The sequence below is a fragment of the Neofelis nebulosa genome, chromosome 1 (assembly GCF_028018385.1).
Source record: "Neofelis nebulosa isolate mNeoNeb1 chromosome 1, mNeoNeb1.pri, whole genome shotgun sequence".
Classification (NCBI taxonomy): domain Eukaryota; kingdom Metazoa; phylum Chordata; class Mammalia; order Carnivora; family Felidae; genus Neofelis; species Neofelis nebulosa.
This window is the reverse complement of record NC_080782.1, coordinates 230,126,237-230,144,772: the sequence shown is the minus strand read 5'-3', so window position 1 is coordinate 230,144,772 and position 18,536 is coordinate 230,126,237. Positions and strand designations below refer to the sequence as shown.

At 37.0% G+C, this 18,536-nt stretch overlaps 2 protein-coding genes across 9 annotated transcripts in view; one reads left to right on the top strand and one right to left on the bottom strand.

Annotated features, from left to right (window-relative positions):
- The window catches only part of NBEA (neurobeachin), a 681,254-nt gene that overhangs the window by 30,745 nt on the left and 631,973 nt on the right, over positions 1–18,536 (top strand). The window lies entirely within an intron of this gene.
- Positions 779–1,909, bottom strand: LOC131487199 (small ubiquitin-related modifier 1-like). The gene has a single exon (XM_058687644.1). The coding sequence runs from the start codon at positions 1,848–1,850 to the stop codon at positions 1,545–1,547; it is 306 nt and encodes a 101-aa protein (XP_058543627.1). The 5' UTR covers positions 1,851–1,909; the 3' UTR covers positions 779–1,544.

The window sequence follows — 18,536 nt, the reverse complement described above, 5'->3', positions numbered from 1 at the left end:
TTGCTACTGGGGTTATCATAAAATGGTTGGGAAGTGTTCCTTCTTCCTGTTTTATTAATGAGTTTTGTAGAATTCACCAATAGAAAATATCTAGGCCTGTTCTTTTTTTTATTGGAAGGTTTTTTGATAATGAACTTACCTTTTTGATAAATATGGGCTATTTGGATTTTCATTTATCTTGTGTCGGTTTGGAAAGTTGTATTTTACAAGGGATTTATCCATTCTATGTAAGTAATTGAATTTGTTGGCATACTGTTGTTCATAAACATTTCTGTAATATGCTTTTAACGTCTTTATGTTTGTAATGTAGGATTTGTAGTGATAATCCATCCCAGGTACTGACAATTTGCATTATTTTCTTTTTCTCTCTCTTACTCTCTTGAGCTAATGATTTATCAATTTTATCAATCATTTCAAAGAAACAAATTTGGCTCTGCTAATTTTTTATTTCATTGATTTCTGTGTTGTATTTCCACTCTTCTACTTGTTTTGTTTTTCTTTAAATTCATAAATGAAATCTTAGGCCAATGAGAGCTCTTTCTTTTCTAGCACTGTAGAATTCTCTCTCAGCACTGCTTTAGCTCATCTCACCAAATTTGATAGGATTTTGATGAGAGGAATTAAGTGTGTTGTTTTTGGAGGCACTTTAAAAGTTTTTATTGCTGTTGATTTCTGTAAATATTTTTATTTTCTATTCCTCTTTTTTACTGGGATTACATTTATATTAGATCTTTAATTTTGTACTATATGCCCCTGAGGTTCTTTTTTTTTTTAACTGTTTTTACAAATATTTTGTTTATTTTAATGAAGCTGGTCCAGACAATGTCCATTTAAAACCCATATCCCAGGCCAAAAAGTGCAAATAAAATAAAAAAGAACAGTGTTCTGTTGAACACACTTCTGCATGAATAACTTTATTAACTGCTAATGAAAATTAGAACTTTCTGGGATCTTCTGACAAGACTTTTATCTTAAAATGCTTTCTCTTCAGTGAAGCCGTCTTTGGAGTTAGTCATTACTCTCGCGATCTCTGTCATCTCGACTCCAGCCTGCTATTTCTCTTCTTTTGGTCCAGACCCTCAAATTTTAAAAGAAACTTCAAGTTAAGGAAAAGTCATTTTTCCACAGTTCACTTCTCTGAAAAACTTCCATCTCCCACTGAAAGTCATAGTCCAGGAGTAAAGCAATCACATACTAGAACTTCAGGGCCGGTTGGAAAATCATTACGAACACTCGCATTGGTCAACCTTATTTATCACAAGCCTGAAAATGCACAGTCCTGGAAAAGGTGGTGGCCTCTCTGTGCATACATGTAATTTTTTTAAACAGGAGAGTGCGATATGAAGGGGGCTGAGGTTTGATCACCAAAAATCAGCACAATGAAAACACGTGATCGTGAATAATGGGCACTAGACTTCAAATTACCAGATGTTTTAAAGAGATGGGGTGCCAGTTTTCATTTCCGTTTTGAACACCACATTACAAAAGAACTATTTTTAAAAATAAAAAAGGGTTGAGGGTAAAGAAAAAAATAAAAAGAATATCTAAATCGTTGGATGACCCCCTGTTTGTTCCTGATAAACTCCAATCACATCTTCCTCCTCCATTCCCACGTCTTTTGGAGCATGATTATCAGCAATTCTCGGACCTGCAAAGAGAAACCTGAGTGAATTCGTTGGAACTCCCTGTCTTGGACAGTATGATTCTTGGAGTTTCTTGAGATGTGTTGTCATTTTCACTTTGAAGTGAATCGCACTGCCATCCTGTCCAATGACGTTGAGTTTAATGTATTCTCCTTCCTTCTCATCCCCCAAGTCCTCAGTTGAAGGTTTTGCCTCCTGGTCAGACATGGTGACGGTGGCTCCACCCAGGGTCTCTGCACAGCAGGGGCGTTGGATCGGCAGAACCTGGCTCCCTGGCTCCAGGGTTTACAGATCTGTCTCCCTTCCCCGCGGCTGGCTAGGCTCCTGAGGTTCTATTTGTTTTTTCCCAATCTTTTTCCTCTCGTTTTTCTTCAGATTAAACACTTAAGTTGATTGACCTTTAATTCCATTGGCTCTTTTTTTTTTTTTATCTGATCTGCTACTTAGCCTATTCTGTGAACATTTTAATTTAAATGTCATAGCTTTCTATTGTACATTTTGTATTTGACTCTGTAGTTTGTAATTCTTTGCTATGATTCCCAGTCTTTTTATTCATTATGAAATGTGTTTTAAAGTTCCATGAACACAGTTATACTACTTGATTTAAAATCTTTATGTGTTTATTCAGGCATCTGGGTCCTCTGGATTTTGGTTTCTATTGATCATGTTTTATTTCATGAATGGACTATATTTTCTTTGTTATTTGTATGTGAAGTAATTTTGGATCGTTATCGTGAATGCTGTGAATAATGCTGTGTAGAGATTCTACATTTTGTTACGCTCTTCTGAATTTTGTTGACAAATTTTAAGGTGTCCGTTTACTTGGATAAACTCAAACTGCAGAACTCAATAGTTGGCATCAGTTGAAATCTTATGAATGTGAGTAGTTCATGGCTGAGCCAGACATTTGTCCAAGGTTATTTGGGGCTTCTTCTCTCTTGTGCTTTTGTTTCAGGAATTGCTTCTCTCATGCTCAAACTGCTGTGATTGTCCATAACTTCTGGTTCATGATGTAGATCGGGGCTTGTCCCTAAATAGAAAATCATAAGAAACAAAGAATTTTACGAAATACTGTTACTTTCTTATACCTGTCAACTCCCATTTCTATTCTTTTACGTGTCCGGTTTTGGTTGCTCTTCAGCACCTTCAGAAAGCTGTTTTTGAATATTTTGTCCAGAGTTTGTAGTTCTTATCTGTACCGTGTTAAGAACCACTTCACTATTACCAGATTCATCCTCTATCCTAAATTTAAAAAACAACACAAAAAGCTTAATGTGCCATTAGTACACTCAACAAATGTAGAGTCTCTTATGTGTGCCTGACAAACATTGGCAATGCAACTATTAAAGACACAGATCCCTCCTTTCAGGGTTTTCACGTGTCTGTAGAGGAAATAAATATAAACAGGTGTGAGAAATACATTAATAGAAATATCTACTTGGAAAGAAAGTGGCAGAGAAAATGTGATTGTTTCTCACTGGGCTGGGCAATATGGGCACACTGACAGGGAGAGTTTAAGGAACACATTCTGAAGGAATACTATATCCTGCTTGGAGTTTGAAGGATTAATTGATATTTTCAGGCAAACTGGGAGGGATAGATGTACTATGCTTTCAAGTTTCAATATAGGGACAAGAGAGATGATGTAAAATCTAGAGCCAAGTTCAGCTGGAAACTTTAAAATCATCCTTAACCTCTCTTCCTTTTCCTTCTATTGTGTCTGACTTTAAGATTTCTCCCTCTTAAATCTACTGATTTATTAAATTCACGTGTGACCTGGTCAGTTTTCTCTGGGAGGAGTGAGAGCTAGAACTTAGGTTTTACACTGCTCCTGAAATTTGTCAGCATTTCAGACAGCTGAGGCAACAAATGGACCTTGATCACGGTGTTAAGCTCATGGTAAGACTTAATTTTTTAGAATTGATCAGTCAATAGTGTTAAGTCCTACTATCAGTGTATTTTAATACATCTGTTTGTGTCAGGGATCTTTGCTCTATTTGTGTAGGAGTTTTAGTAGATGTGCATTAGAGGCTCATTAGCTTATTTAACTTTTGCTAATACACGTAGTTCCAGGCCCATCTTAATGTCTGGAGTAACTGTTCACCTTAGTAGTTGCTGGGTCCCTCAGAACACTGGCAGTGAGAACAAAGAAAATTTTAACCTTCCATTTGGGGAAGGGGATAGACTCAAATAATTTTGAAATTTGGAGTCTCTTGATGGGGAAAAAGAGAGCTAGGAGGAAATGAATAAACCAGCAAGTGTTAAATTTTTGACTTGGTTAAGAGGTATCGGAGAGAGCATAGCGCCCTTCAGTGGTTACCCATTGTTCTTAAGGTAAAGCTGAAAAAAATTTTTTTTAAGTTTATTTATTTATTTTATGAGAGAGAAGCATGAGCCGGGGAGGGCAGAGAGAGAGTAGGAAATTGAGAGAATCCCAAGCAGGCCCCAAGCCACAAGGACAGAGCCTGATGAGGGCCTCAAACTCACAAACCTTAAAATCATGACGTGAGTTGAAACCAAGAGTCGGACGCTTAACTGCCACCCAGGTGCCCCAAAGCTGTAAATTGTTAATATGATCTGCAAGTCCCTACATGATCTGATAGCACAGTAGCTCACTTATCTCATCTGCTGCCACTCTTCCATTCATTTATTCTTCTTCTTCTCCCTTGCTGTCTGTACTGCAACCACCAAGATGTTCTTTTATCTTTTATTAGAGGTTCTTCTTATCCTAGAGCTTTGGTAAACCCTATTATTCTGCCTGAAATTCTTTCCTTCATTTCCCTTTTATCTTCCTCTAGTTACTTTCTCCTCTCCCAAATTAATTTTTCAGATATTTCGTGGCTTCTCCAAATAAGGTTATATGCACTAATAATCTAGCAACTAGAATATAAGCTTTTTTTTTAATGTTTATTTTGAGAGAGAGAGAGAGAGAGAGAGAGAGTGTGTGTGTGTGTGTGTGAGCCAGAGAGGGGCAGAGAGAGAGAGAGAGAGAGAGAGAGAGAGAGAGAGAGAATCCCAAGCAGGCTCTGTGCTGTCAGTGCAGAGCCCAATGCGGGGCTTGCTTCCACTAATTGTGAAGTAATTATCTGAGCCAGAGCCAAGAGTTGGACACTTAACCTACTAAGCCACACAGGCGCTCTTAGAATATAACCTTTATGGCACCGAGTTTTCCTGTTAACTACTGCATTGTGAGCACCTAATACAGTCCTTTGCATATGGTATGTGTTCAGGAAATATTTGAATGAATAATTGAAAGAATAAATCCAGAGATGAATTCAAAATTCCATTTAACTAATTTTTGGTGAGAAATAAATATGCCAAAAATTAGTGTGAGGAATTTATTCCTACCACTTCCTATTAGAATAAGGAGGTAGATATCTAGAAATAAATAATCAATTGCTTTCAGAGATTTATTGTCTCACTGTTTGAGAATGATCCCTGGTTACAGCATAGTGAGGAGTGCCTATCAAGCTGTAGTACTCATTATATAGATGCTGCCCAGTACATAACACTGAATTGAACTACAGTGAATAACATTATGTTTGAATTTTGCTTAGTCTGTTACAAAGACAGTCGTGCAAGAAGTATTGTAATTTTTTCTACACACTACTAGGTTTTTCTTTAGATGTTTGAGCACCATTTTGATTACGCTTCTTCTAAAAAGATATGAAGAAATCAGTAAAAGATTACATATTTAAAGCTATTAAAATAAATGAAGTTTGATAGCATATATGAAATACTTACAAAGGGTACCTGTATTAAATTTAAATGACTTATTACTTACTTTAATGAAAAAAATGAGAAAAGTAAAGCTTTTAATAGGAGAAAATTATTTCTGATGAAAAAACTGTAAGAGTTGAAATATTTTAGAAAGTGAGGATGTTGACAGTCCATCCTTGAGGATCTTTTATAAAGAAAATAGGAAAATATTAGTTGTAAAAGTATTTATCTCACTGAATAAAGACAACTAGCTTGGACAGGATCTCTCAATTATTTCCAGTTGTGATTATATGATTGCCTAGTTTTATTTAACATACTTACTCCTTTCAATAGGTCACATAGAATTATTTGCTCAATCATTTTTTTCCTTTTTATGTGTGTGCCTGAGAGTGTGATTGCTTGTGCGTGAATGTTGTACTTTGTCTCTCTCTCTTTTGTTTCCTTATAGTGCCTGGCATAAGGGATTTGCATTTTAAGAATGAGGTTTACTTTTTAAAAGTAAGATTTGCTCTTATTTAGAATTTGAGATAAAACATCTCAAATGAGATGAGATGAGATTTAACTGAAATCTTTAAAACTTTCACATGATTTTTATTCTCCCTAGAGAGTCATAGCAATTGAGGGGTGCTTATGCCTTTGCGACTTCTGTCCCAAAGAAGAGCCTCTGCCACTAGGTAAGAGTAATTAAGAATAGATTGGGGTTGGAGACCAGTGAACTCACAATATTTTTTTAATTTCTCTGATTAAAAAAAATGCTCTCTTGGGGCTCCTAGGTGGCCCAGTCAGTTAAGTATCCTACCCTTGATTTCAGCTCAGGTCATGGTCCCAGGGTTGTGGGATCGAGCCCTGAGTTCAGGCTTCACACTGAGCATGGAACCTGCTTAAGATTGTCTGTTTCTCTATCCCTGTCTCTCTCTTCCTCTGCCCCTCTCCCCCACTGGTGCTATCTGGCTGTCTGTCTGTCTGTCTGTCTCTCAAAAAAAAAAAAAAAAAAAGTTTCCTTGGTGAAAAATTCAGGGTATTAGAAAGTAATAGTCACTCCTAACATTGTCATTGGAAGTCAGTACTTATAACTTGGTATAGTTCCTTCTGGGTTCTTTTTTTTTTTTTGTCTTGGGTAGGCATTAGAATAAAAGGCAGCCTTTACCCATGTTTTTGGGATGTTGCAACCATGGTGTTATGGCTTGAATTTACTGCCCTCCCCCTAACAACAACAACAACAACAACAACAACAACAACGTTATGTTGGAGTCTTAACCTACAGTAAGGTAGAGTGACCTTGGAGATAGGATTTTTGCAGAGATAATCAGTTCAAATACAGTCATTTGGGTGGGTTTTAATCCTGTATGACTGTTATCCCTTTAAAAAGAGGAAATTTGGATACAGACATGCATAGAAGGAAGCTGATGTGAAGAGATAAGAGGATATGAAGATGGTCATCTGTATGCCAAGGAGGAAGGCCTGAAACAGATCCTTCTGTCACAGCCCTCCAGAGGAAATGGCCCTGCTGATACCTTGATCTCAGACTTCCAGACTGTGTGAGACCACATATTTGTTGGTTAAGCCATCTAGTTTGTAGTACCTTGTTAACACGGCCTTAGCAAACTAATACATATGTATCAAATTGCCTTATAGCAATTTTATAATTACAATTACTTTGTCTTATTTTTCTAAAGTTTTCTTATATTTTTTGAGTATATTTTGTTTACTTGGGTATAACCCAACTAAATTGTATATTTTTTTGAGATTATATATTTTTCCTTATCATTTCATTTCCTACAGTATTTTATAGATGTATAAAAGATAATTTGTGTGATGCAAATAGGCATGCTTTTGATGAAAAACATTTGTTATGTATAAGCAACACTATGTCCAATATAAAATTGAGTAGGAAGTTTTAAATTTTAGACTTTTTTTTTAGCTGAATAAACTTAGTTAATTCATATTCTTGGATTTTGATACATATATATATATTATATGATATATATATTCGGATATATATGATATATACATATATATCATCTATATAAGATTTGTGTGTTTGGATTATGTGATTAGAATTTTTTTAAATTAATATAACCATATTATAAGGCAATTATGGTAAAAAGAAAACAAGATGACTCATTGTTTCACCACTGAAACATCAGCTATTAATATTTTTGTTGTTTTTCTTATAGGGTTTCACCTATATAGAGAACTGGTTTATTTATATAATTATAATTGCCTATGTGTTTGTGTATATAAATTTATTTTAGCTAACATATTACAAAAAATTATGTCTTATGATACAGCTTTGTCAACTAATTTAGAATGGGTATATAATATGCTATTTGTGTATATAGTACATTCATAAATGCACTATAACTTTTCTATTTTTGGATACTTAGGATGTTTCCAGTTGTTGACCATGACAAACATGCTGAAGAGAACATTTTTGTGCATAAATATGTTTCCATTATTAGGAATATTTTTTGAAGTTCAGTTTTGTTTTGTTTTGAATTTTTTTTAATGTTTATTTATTTTTGACAGAGAGAGAGAGAGAGAGACAGAGCATGAGTGGGGGAGGGGCAGAGAGAGAGGGAGACACAGAATCTGAAGCAGGCTCCAGGCTCTGAGCTGTCAGCACAGAGCCTGACGTGGGACTTGAACCCACAGACCGTGAGATCATGACCTAAGCTGAAGTTGGACGCTCAACCGACTGAGCCACCCAGGCACCCCTGAAGTTCAGTTTTAAAAAGTGGGAGTTTTAGAGTAAAGAAATGTCTTTTAAGGCTTTTCATACATATTAAAATGTGTTTTACAGAAGGATTATATAGTTTTCAATGGAATTATTTCTTACATATTCCAATTTGAAACCCAGTTTGCAGTACTTATTGATGATAGTTTTAATGGTTGTTTTTTCAGCTACAGCTTACCATATTCTTGTTAATAATTTTTTAATTCCATGAATTTAGAGAAAATCCTCCCTTTACCATTATATATGAAAAATGCATATATGTATGTATATAAGGCACACACACACACACACACACACACACGTATGTGATTAGCATTATTTACAGGTCTTGACCATCACATACTTTATTGATGAGTTGATATAGGAAGGGAACTTGTGTAACAGTGAATTCAACTGAAATGTATAAGGTGGTAATTTTGACTCTAGGCAGATAGCTAGAAGTTCAAATCACTGTATCTGGGATTCTGGTGCATTTGAGTTGGTTTTAGACTAGCTGTGCTACCCAAAGTGTCTGACGTGATGGGTAGTATGGGCAAATGATAATGTTTATATTTGAATAGTTGATAGTGTAATGGTTACAAGAAGAATTATTATATATACACTGAAACAGAGGTTAAGTCAGTGGCTAGAGATGAATGCACACACATCCAGAGATAAGCACTTTTGAGAGCTTGTTGGGTGTTTGGGACCCCAGCTCTAGGTTGTCTCTACCCCTGACCTTCTGGCAGGGAGACTAGAATTAGCTCAGGAAACCAATGCAGAATCCCATTTTCCAGAACTAGGTAAACCCTGTGAGCATTAGGGGTTAAAAGTTTACTCCCCAGAATATCTGAATTAGAGCACAAAGCAGAAGGACTAATTCTCAGTCTTACCTGCATGGGACTGAATCCTTAATACTCTGCTAGGCTTGAGCCTGAGGTTTTCTTAGTTGAGGCTGTTGGGGTTTGGAAAAGCAGAGATTCAACCTTAGATAAGTTAAGTGACTTGCCCAAGATCATATTATCCATTTGAGATGGTGTCAGAATTGTGATCTAGGTCTTATGCTCACTTCTAATGTGGTACCTTCAGCTGTATAACACTGTCTTGAATGTTAACATTAAGTATAACGTCATAGTTACTTCACAAAGTATAATTGCTGTAACATCTAAAAAATAACTTTCTACTTGAGAAGCATTTTTGAATAAACTAGATGAATCTTGATATATAAATATAAAGTTGCATAAAGTAAAAAATTTGTATGGTTTTATTATTTTACTTTCATTTTTATCCCATGGTAATTAGCTTGCCACATTTTATTGAACTTTTAGCAATATTAGGATTAAATGTTGAATTAATGCTGATACCTGAAATGGTAGTCTTTCAAAGGTTTTGAAATGGGCCTTTCAAAAGTTAAATATCTATGTAATCTCAATGATGATGGAATTTATATTATAATGAAGATCAGCTTGGTTTAAAATTTTTTTAAAGTTTATTTTTCTGAGACAGACGGAGCATGAGCGGGGGAGGGGCAGGAGAGAGGGAGACACAGAATCCGAAGCAGGCTCCAGGCTCCGAGCTATCAGCACAGAGCCTGACTCAGGGCTCGAACCCACGAACTGTGAGCCGAAGATCATGACCTGAGCTTAACCAATTGAGCCACCCAGGCATCCTGAGAACAGCTTGGTTTTAGAAGTGATCTGTGGCAGACTTTTACAGTTGTTCTTTTAAGTTGTCACAGCAATAATTAATGAAACATAAAAATGAGAACCTACCATTGTTCTTATTTTGTAAATGAGGAAACATACCCAGAGGTTAGGAAGATGGAACGATAGTGGCACATGGGAAAATCATGCTTTTGAATTTGTATGATTTATATTTGTAATAGATTTGGTTCAAGAAAAGTTACCTTTATGTGTGTAAGATTGTATGTGTGTGTTTTCTGATATAATAGTATATATGCTCATTGGAGATCATTTTGAAAATTTATGTGAAAGAAGAAATTAAAAATTAACAGTAATCTCATCACTCTACAATAATCATTGTAAATACTTCAGTATTTGTGGACACCATTCCAAGTGGTGGGGAAGTAAGAGCACTGGACTAAAAAGAAGGAAGCCTATATACTCTGCCTGTCCATTACGTTAGTTGTTGACTTTGGTTGTAAGAGTATCTTTATTACCAACTTTTTTTGTTTTTTAATCATGAAGGATCCCTTTTCATTCCCTCCCTTCTCTCCCAATTTCTACTAAATTATTTTTAATAAGTAAATATCACTTTGTTTTTTAGTGAGGTAAATGGTTTCACAGTACTGCATTTATCTACACTCAATGAAGGACAAAGGAAGATGATGTTTAGGTTAGGGAATACACTTTTAATTCCAGGGCATATAGTAGGTTAGACTTTCTGAAGTATTAAAAATAAATTGAGCATTGACTATTTGACTGTATAAAGGCGTAGGGTCTCTGTGAAGGGAGCAATTGGAATAGATGGTCTGCAATAAAATTCTTTTCAGGTTTACAGTGCTGGTACTCTGATTCCATTGCACATTGGTATGAACTTTCTTCCTCATTGTTATTCCCCAAATGGTAATTATTTTGCTTTCCAGACTAGGAAGCTACTGTATCGCAAATTGTTGCACATGAATATAGTTATTTTAATGTGAATAATTTATGAGTTACGGACATGGTGTCACTCAAAGATAGACATTTTTTTGCCTAGTATCCATTTTATGAGAAACTGAAAGTAAAGTTATTCTTTGTATTTTTTATCAACTTTCTCCCAACCAACTATTACTGAAGCTGATATCAAGAAAAGTTTTTAGCTTTTAAGGTTCTCATTTTTGAGGCTGAGTACTATGACGCTGTTATTCAGAATTGCATTCTTTGTTGTAATTTCTGGCAGTATATCCATCAAAATCTATCTGATGCTTGTATGTCGTACTAACAGTGTAAGTACTGATGAGGGTTTTCTGGTATCCTTCAGGTTTTACATTCTCCTTAGTGCCAATTCCAGCTGACCTTATTACTATAATGCAATCAGTGAGATATATCATGGTACCTTTTTCAGAGTGCCATTTGGCTTACTTTTACTTTTATGTAGACACACCTCCAGTTTCATGCTTATTGGATATTTTTCAGTGTAGACTTGATAAAGTCATCTAACTAAAAACCACATGTCTCTTACCTTACTGTAGTATTAGAGAAACATTGTAAATGCTCATTTTGAGAAAAAACAAATAAAACTGAGCTAAAATTTAGTCCTACATTTATTCTTTAATAATTTCTTTGTAAGAATAACATTTTAAAATGCTTTTTAATCAGTGAAAGGTATTTAATCCATTGCTTGTTTTCCTTCACTGACTCAGGGATGACAAAGCTATATAAAAAGTGGGCATAGAAATCCAGCTTATTGTTTTGGCAATTTTAACTGGTATTTTAATAATTAATAATTTAATAATAAAATATTTAGTTAACACTCAATACTTTTATTATTATAGTTTTTTATTACTTTTGTTAAACTCAACTTTTAAAGATGTGAGTACAGATTTGAGAATTAAAACATTTAGTAATTAAAATGAGTTGTATCCAGTTTGACAGAAATGCTATTTTACTGGTAACACTAGACACTGAGGATAATGGTAAGCCGTGTTTTTACTTCTTGTAGTTCTGTACATCATTTTTCCATGGGTATTGCCCAAGACACAAACTGCTGTGAACAAGTTTTCCTTCCTGTCAACCTGGTATAGTGCAGTGATTCAGCATGTGGCCACCAGGTATTGGATACTTCTCTGCCAGGCACGATGATGGGTTATAGCAATTAAATACATGGCATATACTCAGGTCACACTAATCTAGTTAGAGACAGGAAATGAAAAATAACAATTACATATTGATAAATGCTTTCATAAAGATAGTCACAAGGTATACATTCTTAGGAAATAGCATTGAATTGGGGGATGGGTTAGATTTTAAAATGCTTTCCTTTAAGAAATAACTCCTGAGCCAAATCCTGTTACCCAGATCGGGGGGGATTAGAAAGGGCATTTCAAGCATGTGCAAAAACCTTAAGAGATGTGAGAAAACAGCCTTTTCTTTCTTCATCCTGTTTCTCCATTGTGGGGTCTTTTTCCATAAAAAAACTTTCTTTATATTCTCACTCTTTCCCTCTAGTACTTTTACCTCCTTACCTGAAATCGAAGTGCTTTTTCTTTCTTCCAAGTTCAGCATGCCTGAAGATGAGCAAAGAATCTGGCGTTCTCCAGATATTTTGCTTCTAGATCACTTTTAAAATCAGCCTTTCCCAACAGTCCCTTCCTGCTTTGAAATCTATGCTGTACCTGCTGTATCATCCTGTAGAATATTCCTCACGGATTTTGGTCACCTGGCTCACCATTTTCCTTTGTAGGCTACCTTCTAAGCATCATGGATAATTTTCACGACACAGGTAAAAGTTCCCTGCAGGGCAAGCCTCTCTGTTCATTCCTGTTCCAACAACTTATATATTTATGCCACTTTAGCAACTGGCATATATGGCCAGACATCAAACTTTGGAATCACCAGAGCTGTTGTTTTAAAAATCTTGAAGGTTACAGTTACTTATTCTGATATCAAGATATCTTTTATTTTTCCATTTCCATTAATCTGACTTTTGCCCTCATTGGGACATCTGGTTCTTTAATCTCTTTACTTCATTCTTATTTCTACCAAATTCAGATCCAATTGAATATTGTTAACAGTTATGCACATATGTGAGAGTCTTTGGTTTATTTTACCTTGGCACTCTTTTTTTCTTTTTGATCTCATAAAAACACATATATGTATATTCTGTATCTTAGTTGTCAGTCTGTCAGGGCTAGGGGAGAACCCCGTAATTGTCTTGATTGGTTTATTAGAAACACATGGGTTTTTTTTGTTTTTTGTTTTTGTTTTTGTTTTGTTTTTAACGTTTATTTATTTTTGAGACAGAGAGAGATAGAGCATGAACGGGGTGGGTCAGAGAGAGAGGGAGACATAGAATCTGAAACAGGCTCCAGGCTCTGAGCTGTCAGCACAGCGCCTGACGCGGGGCTCGAGCCCACAAACTGCGAGATCGTGACCTGAGCTGAAGTCGGACGCTTAGCTGACTGAGCTACCCCGACGCCCCTGTTTTGTTTTTTAACATTATCTGGCTTCTTGGTTTCTCCCAAAAAATTTTTAATGGTTTTAATTTTGGTGTATTTGCTCTCAGACTTTTTTCAGTGCATATGAAGACTGGTGATCAGGTATGCCTCAATAAGGTGAAGAAAGATATCATGTATTTGGTAATTATCTTCTGTTCCTCATCCCATCCCCATTCTCAGTAATAAAATAATAGTCATGAGTCACTCTCCAAGTTGTGGTCTAGAATACCAGTATTGAAGGGACGCCTGGGTGGCTCAGTCGGTAAAGCGGCCAGCTTGGCTTATTTCATGATCTTGCATTTCACAAGTTTGAGCCTCGCATCGGGTTCTGTGCTGACAGCTTGGAGCCTGGAGCCTGCTTCAGATTCTGTGTCTCCTTCTCCCTCTGCCCCTGCTGGAGCTCTATCTCTCTCTATAATAATAATAATAATAATAATAATAATAATAATAATAATAAATAATAATGATAATAATAATTTAGAATACCAGTATTGCTGATGCTCCCTGTATGTTGCTTACCAGTCCTATTTTTCTCCTCTTCTTTAGAGTGACTAATTCTGTGGGTATTATATTTATCATTCTTTTCCCTTTCATATGGTTTTAAAAACATATGTGTACATTAGCTGTATGTTGTTTCATTATGATTTTTTAAAAATAACCTTTATAAAATGCCTATACATGATTTTCTGAAAAAAAAATTTTTTTGGACTGAACATCATGGGTTTGAATTAATTTATTTCACTATCTTTCTTAAAATTCAGCAAAACACTATGAGATAGATACTATTATTATCCACACTTTACCGATGTGGAAGCTGAGCACAGATGTACATTTAAGTGACTTGCTAAGGTTATACATTCAGTAAGTTTCAGTGTCTAGATTTCAACCCAAGGAGTCTATCTCAAAGTCCAGACACTTAACCATTATACGTATAGTGCTTACATTGACTGCTAATCAGGGCACTGCAAATTAAACTGTGATGCTCACCATCCATAGATATGTCTGTATTTATCTTTTTGTCTCTCTGTATGTATGTACATATATTTAAAATACCAGCAGATGTCTTCAGGGAACTAAGAATCAGATGGACAGTACATTTCTTTATTAGTAACATCTGATTCCATAAGATAGTATGCTGATAAAACAACTAAGGGAAAATAACTTTGAATGTACCATTGTCTTATCCAGACAGATTGACATTTTAGAATAAGACAGAAATAAAGATAATTTCAGGCATACGGGAACTCAGAAACTGTCCTGTTGATCATTGATGAAAGAATTACTAATGATGTACTCTAACAAGAAGAGCAGGGAACCGAGAGAAAATAGTAGTATACAGGATGTAATGATGCACAGAGCTGTAAAACATGTTGGTAAATCTAAATATAATTTAAAAGGTTACATAGGAGTTGGGGCGCCTGAGTGGCTCAGTCAGTTGAGCGTCTGACTTTGGCTCAGGTCATGATCTTGCAGTTGTCGAGTTCGAGCCTCACGTCAGGCTCTGTGCTGACAGCTCAGAGCCTGGAGCCTGCTTTGGATTGTGTGTCTCCCTCTCTCTCTGCCCCTCCCCCGCTCATGCCCTGTCTCTCTCTGTCTCTAAATAAACATTAGAAAAAAAATTAAAAAAAAAAAAAAAAAAAAAGGGGGCAGAGCGGTTAAGTCAGTTAAGCGTCTGACTTTAGTTCAGGTCATGATCTCACAGTTTGGGAGTTCCAGTCCTGCATCAGGCTCTGTGCTGACAGCTCAGAGCCTAGAATCTGCTTCGGATTCTGTGTCTCCCTCTCTCTTTGTCCCTCCCCCACTCACGCTCTGTCTCTCTGTCTCTCAAAAATAAATAAATGGTAAAAAAAAAAAAAGGCATATAGAAGTTGGGAGGGGAAGAAGTATAGATGAGAACAAAATAGTAAGCTATGTTTGTGGTCCTTTTTGGGGGTAGGGTAGTTATATTTGCTAACATCAGATTTGGCTAGGAAAAAATAACAATAGCCTACACTTTACTTAGCTTTTAGTATATATTAGATAGTTTGAAAAAAATATACATGGATTATAAGATATATATGTATCTTGAATATGAATACATACTTGTGAAGGTGTATAAACCAGCCATTCCTGCCTTTGTTTCCCTCTGTTTTAGGCAACCAGTGTTTTAATTGTAGATTCCAATTCTCTATCAAACTGTTACTCTGAGGAGGGTAGCTCCTTGCCCATTGTTGGACATTAGGGGCTGTAAAGTGACCATCACTTCTTCAAAGTGTCCCAGTGTCCAAATTGGTGCCATATCATCTGTTCTGGTTCTTTTATAGCACTCTGAGCATTTGCATCTGTCACTGGGTAAGCAAAGTCCAATTCCGAGGCAGTGTCTGTTCCTGTCAAGACCCCCATTTGTAGCCTCCATAATTACTAGCCTCAGTCTGATTTGCTTGCTATTACTTAGGGCCTTCCCACTAAGGAATCTCTCACATAGCCATCTGTAGTCTTTGTCTCTCTCATTGACCAGCACAACAGTTTTTGTTGTCATTTTATGCCTCAGAGGATACAAGAGGGACGGACATGTCTAGATTTAGCCCATCCCTGTACTACTGTAGTGCCCTCAGGTCTTCTCATTTCATGGGCTCAGATGGCCAACCTAAGTGGGCACACCGCGATAGCTGCTTATTGATTCCAGTCACCTTCTGAATCTGCGAGAGAGTTCTTCTGGTGGCCGTTAACATTGCACTCTGATGCACCCCTGACGTTCTGATAGTGATTTCCATAGGGCCATGCCCAATGTGAACATCTCTCTTATAGGTCCGGTTTCCGTGGCCCTCCTGCCTGAACACAGAGGCAATTGGCCCCTGCCTATGAGTCAGTAACTACCTAAACATAGAGGCTTTTACCAGTGTTCAATTCTTCCATCACTGCTAGGAAAGCACCATGAAATTCAGCATACCAAACTGATCTATTTTTACCTTTTCTTCACTCAGAGTGGTGATTTTCCAAACAGGATGTTGTCCATTCACCTTGGAACTTCTGTCCACAAACAAAGCATCTCTTTGTTGATCAGTCAAGAACTGTTCATATGGCACTGTCCAACTGACGGTAGAATCCAGCAGCTTCTCACACAGTTTCAGAGTCAGTCCTCAGGGAAAAGAAACCCCCTGCTCCTGAGACTCTCCTCCTTGCATTCCCCAGGCAGCATGATCTTGTATAAACCATATTCATTTTATTATGTTTTGTACACTGCCATTCCCATTAGAGTCTCTCTCTGACATCATCCTAGACATTATGGCTATTTCAAGTTACAAGATCATTTTATGTCCTTCAATCATAGGGATAGCTTCAGTAAATAATGTACAATGGCAAGGTAGTAAATGCCCCTCAAATGGAAATTTTCTAGTCCAGTGTTGTAGCAGTCATTGCTGGGAGGCACTCACAGGCTCTTGGAACAAGCCCCTGTCTATGCTCCACATGGGGCTATTGCACAGAGAATTTGTTGCTCCCGGTCCTCCACCTTCTATTCTACAATGTGTGGACTCAGGCAGTCTTACTGCTTCCCATTTAGTATGCCCAATTTATATTACCTGAAGGGCAAGATGCCTTGTGGTTTACAGTACTAGGTCGGGGAAATGTTTCCCAGTCAGGTACAGTGTCAATCTCCATAATACAATTAGATAAAAAAAAGATGCAACCACTTTGCATAAAGCCTGTTCAACTATACCAATTCTGCTACAAACCTTTACCTTAATTCCGTCAACTCTTTAGTTTGTAATGTAGCTTCTGTTAGGACCTCATAGGTTTTGGTTTTGCAATACTAGGTGGGGGGAAGTGTTCCCCAGCCAGACATAATAGCCATTCCCATGAAACATGCAGGTAAAATTGATACAACTTTTTTACATGATACCTGGTTAAACACTCCTGCTTTCATGTCATGCCATACATTAGCTTTTTATATTCTCTCAATCTAATTGCAGCCCAAGTCAGGGCCTTGCCAATGGGTTTTAGTACCACTTTTGTAGGACTCCTGTATAAAGGAGTCCTGGAAACTTCTCTTTTTTACCCTCTTAGCATTTGACCCACTCTTGTGCAAGTCTTTGGGTCCTCAGGAAGGCATTGAGCAAAGGGACCCTGCCTTTTGATTCATCTGCCTTACAACTGTCCCAAGGTATAACAGGTCAGGTTTCTCATTGTAATCTCTGCCTGCTAACTTTTTAATTTTTTTTCAAAATGTGGTAAATAGGGTAGATTTGTTTGGGTCTCTGTAATGTTGCAAGACCAGCAGAAGATCTGTCTGGCCCACCCAGCTTTTGTAGTGCTCTATTAAAACCTGTGTGTTAACCCCAAACTTCATTTTATTCATCCTATATCTTAATAACCATCTAAAGACTTCTACCCTGCTGGGATGAATCCTGTGACTCTCCCCTTTATGATGATTTTTTTGTTTTGTCTCTCAATATTTGCTTTATTCACCTTATTTCTTACTACCTGTTTAAAATTTTCCACCTTGTTGGGAAGAGTCCCTTGACTCTCCCTTCAGCCTTCTCCCATTCGCTAATTAAGCTAATGTTTTTATTAGCATCTGTAAGACCCATAAGGGAAAGCTGAGTCACCAAATTTAATAAAGCTTCTAGAACTGTTTTTCGCTTTTGTAGCAATAAGGTTATGTGAGGTAGCCATGTGAGAGAGACTCCCTTAACCGCATTTACCATGACTTGGATAATGGGTATATTCAGTGGTGAATATCCTGGTCATGAAAAAGCTGGTCTAGTATGGTTTGTATGTGAAGCATATCAGCTGCTTCGTCTGAGATGTTCCACTTCACATTTATAGGCAGTGGTGGACTGTCCATTTGCTCAGGGTAAACAGACCTGGTGGTGACTTGTATCCAGTCTACCATGCTGGCCGTTCCCTCGAGAAAAGTCTCCTGTGTGTCTGGATTACAGATAGCCATTTGTGATTTTTTCCGTAGTGAGTGGTGGGTCCTGTGTCAGCCCAGATAGGCTCTTCCAACTCTGCATCACTCAAGACCAGATACTCCTCCTGAATTAGTCACTCTCCTAATCCATTTTAGTAAAGGTTCTTCAAGGAAGCTGATGATGCCAGTCTACAAAGTGACACAACTTCACACTGTATCCCCTAGTTTCAGCACTCCCTGGTTTTGTCCTCCCTCCATGCGGACTACCTTCTTGGTGACCAGAGGTCTTAGAAGTATTCTCTGCTGTTTCTGCATAATTTTTCCTTTGGGGAGTGGATTTGAGGGTAGTGGCCTCAGCCCAGACTGACTGAAATTTGAAGTTTGTCTATCATCAGGGTGTGACTCGGC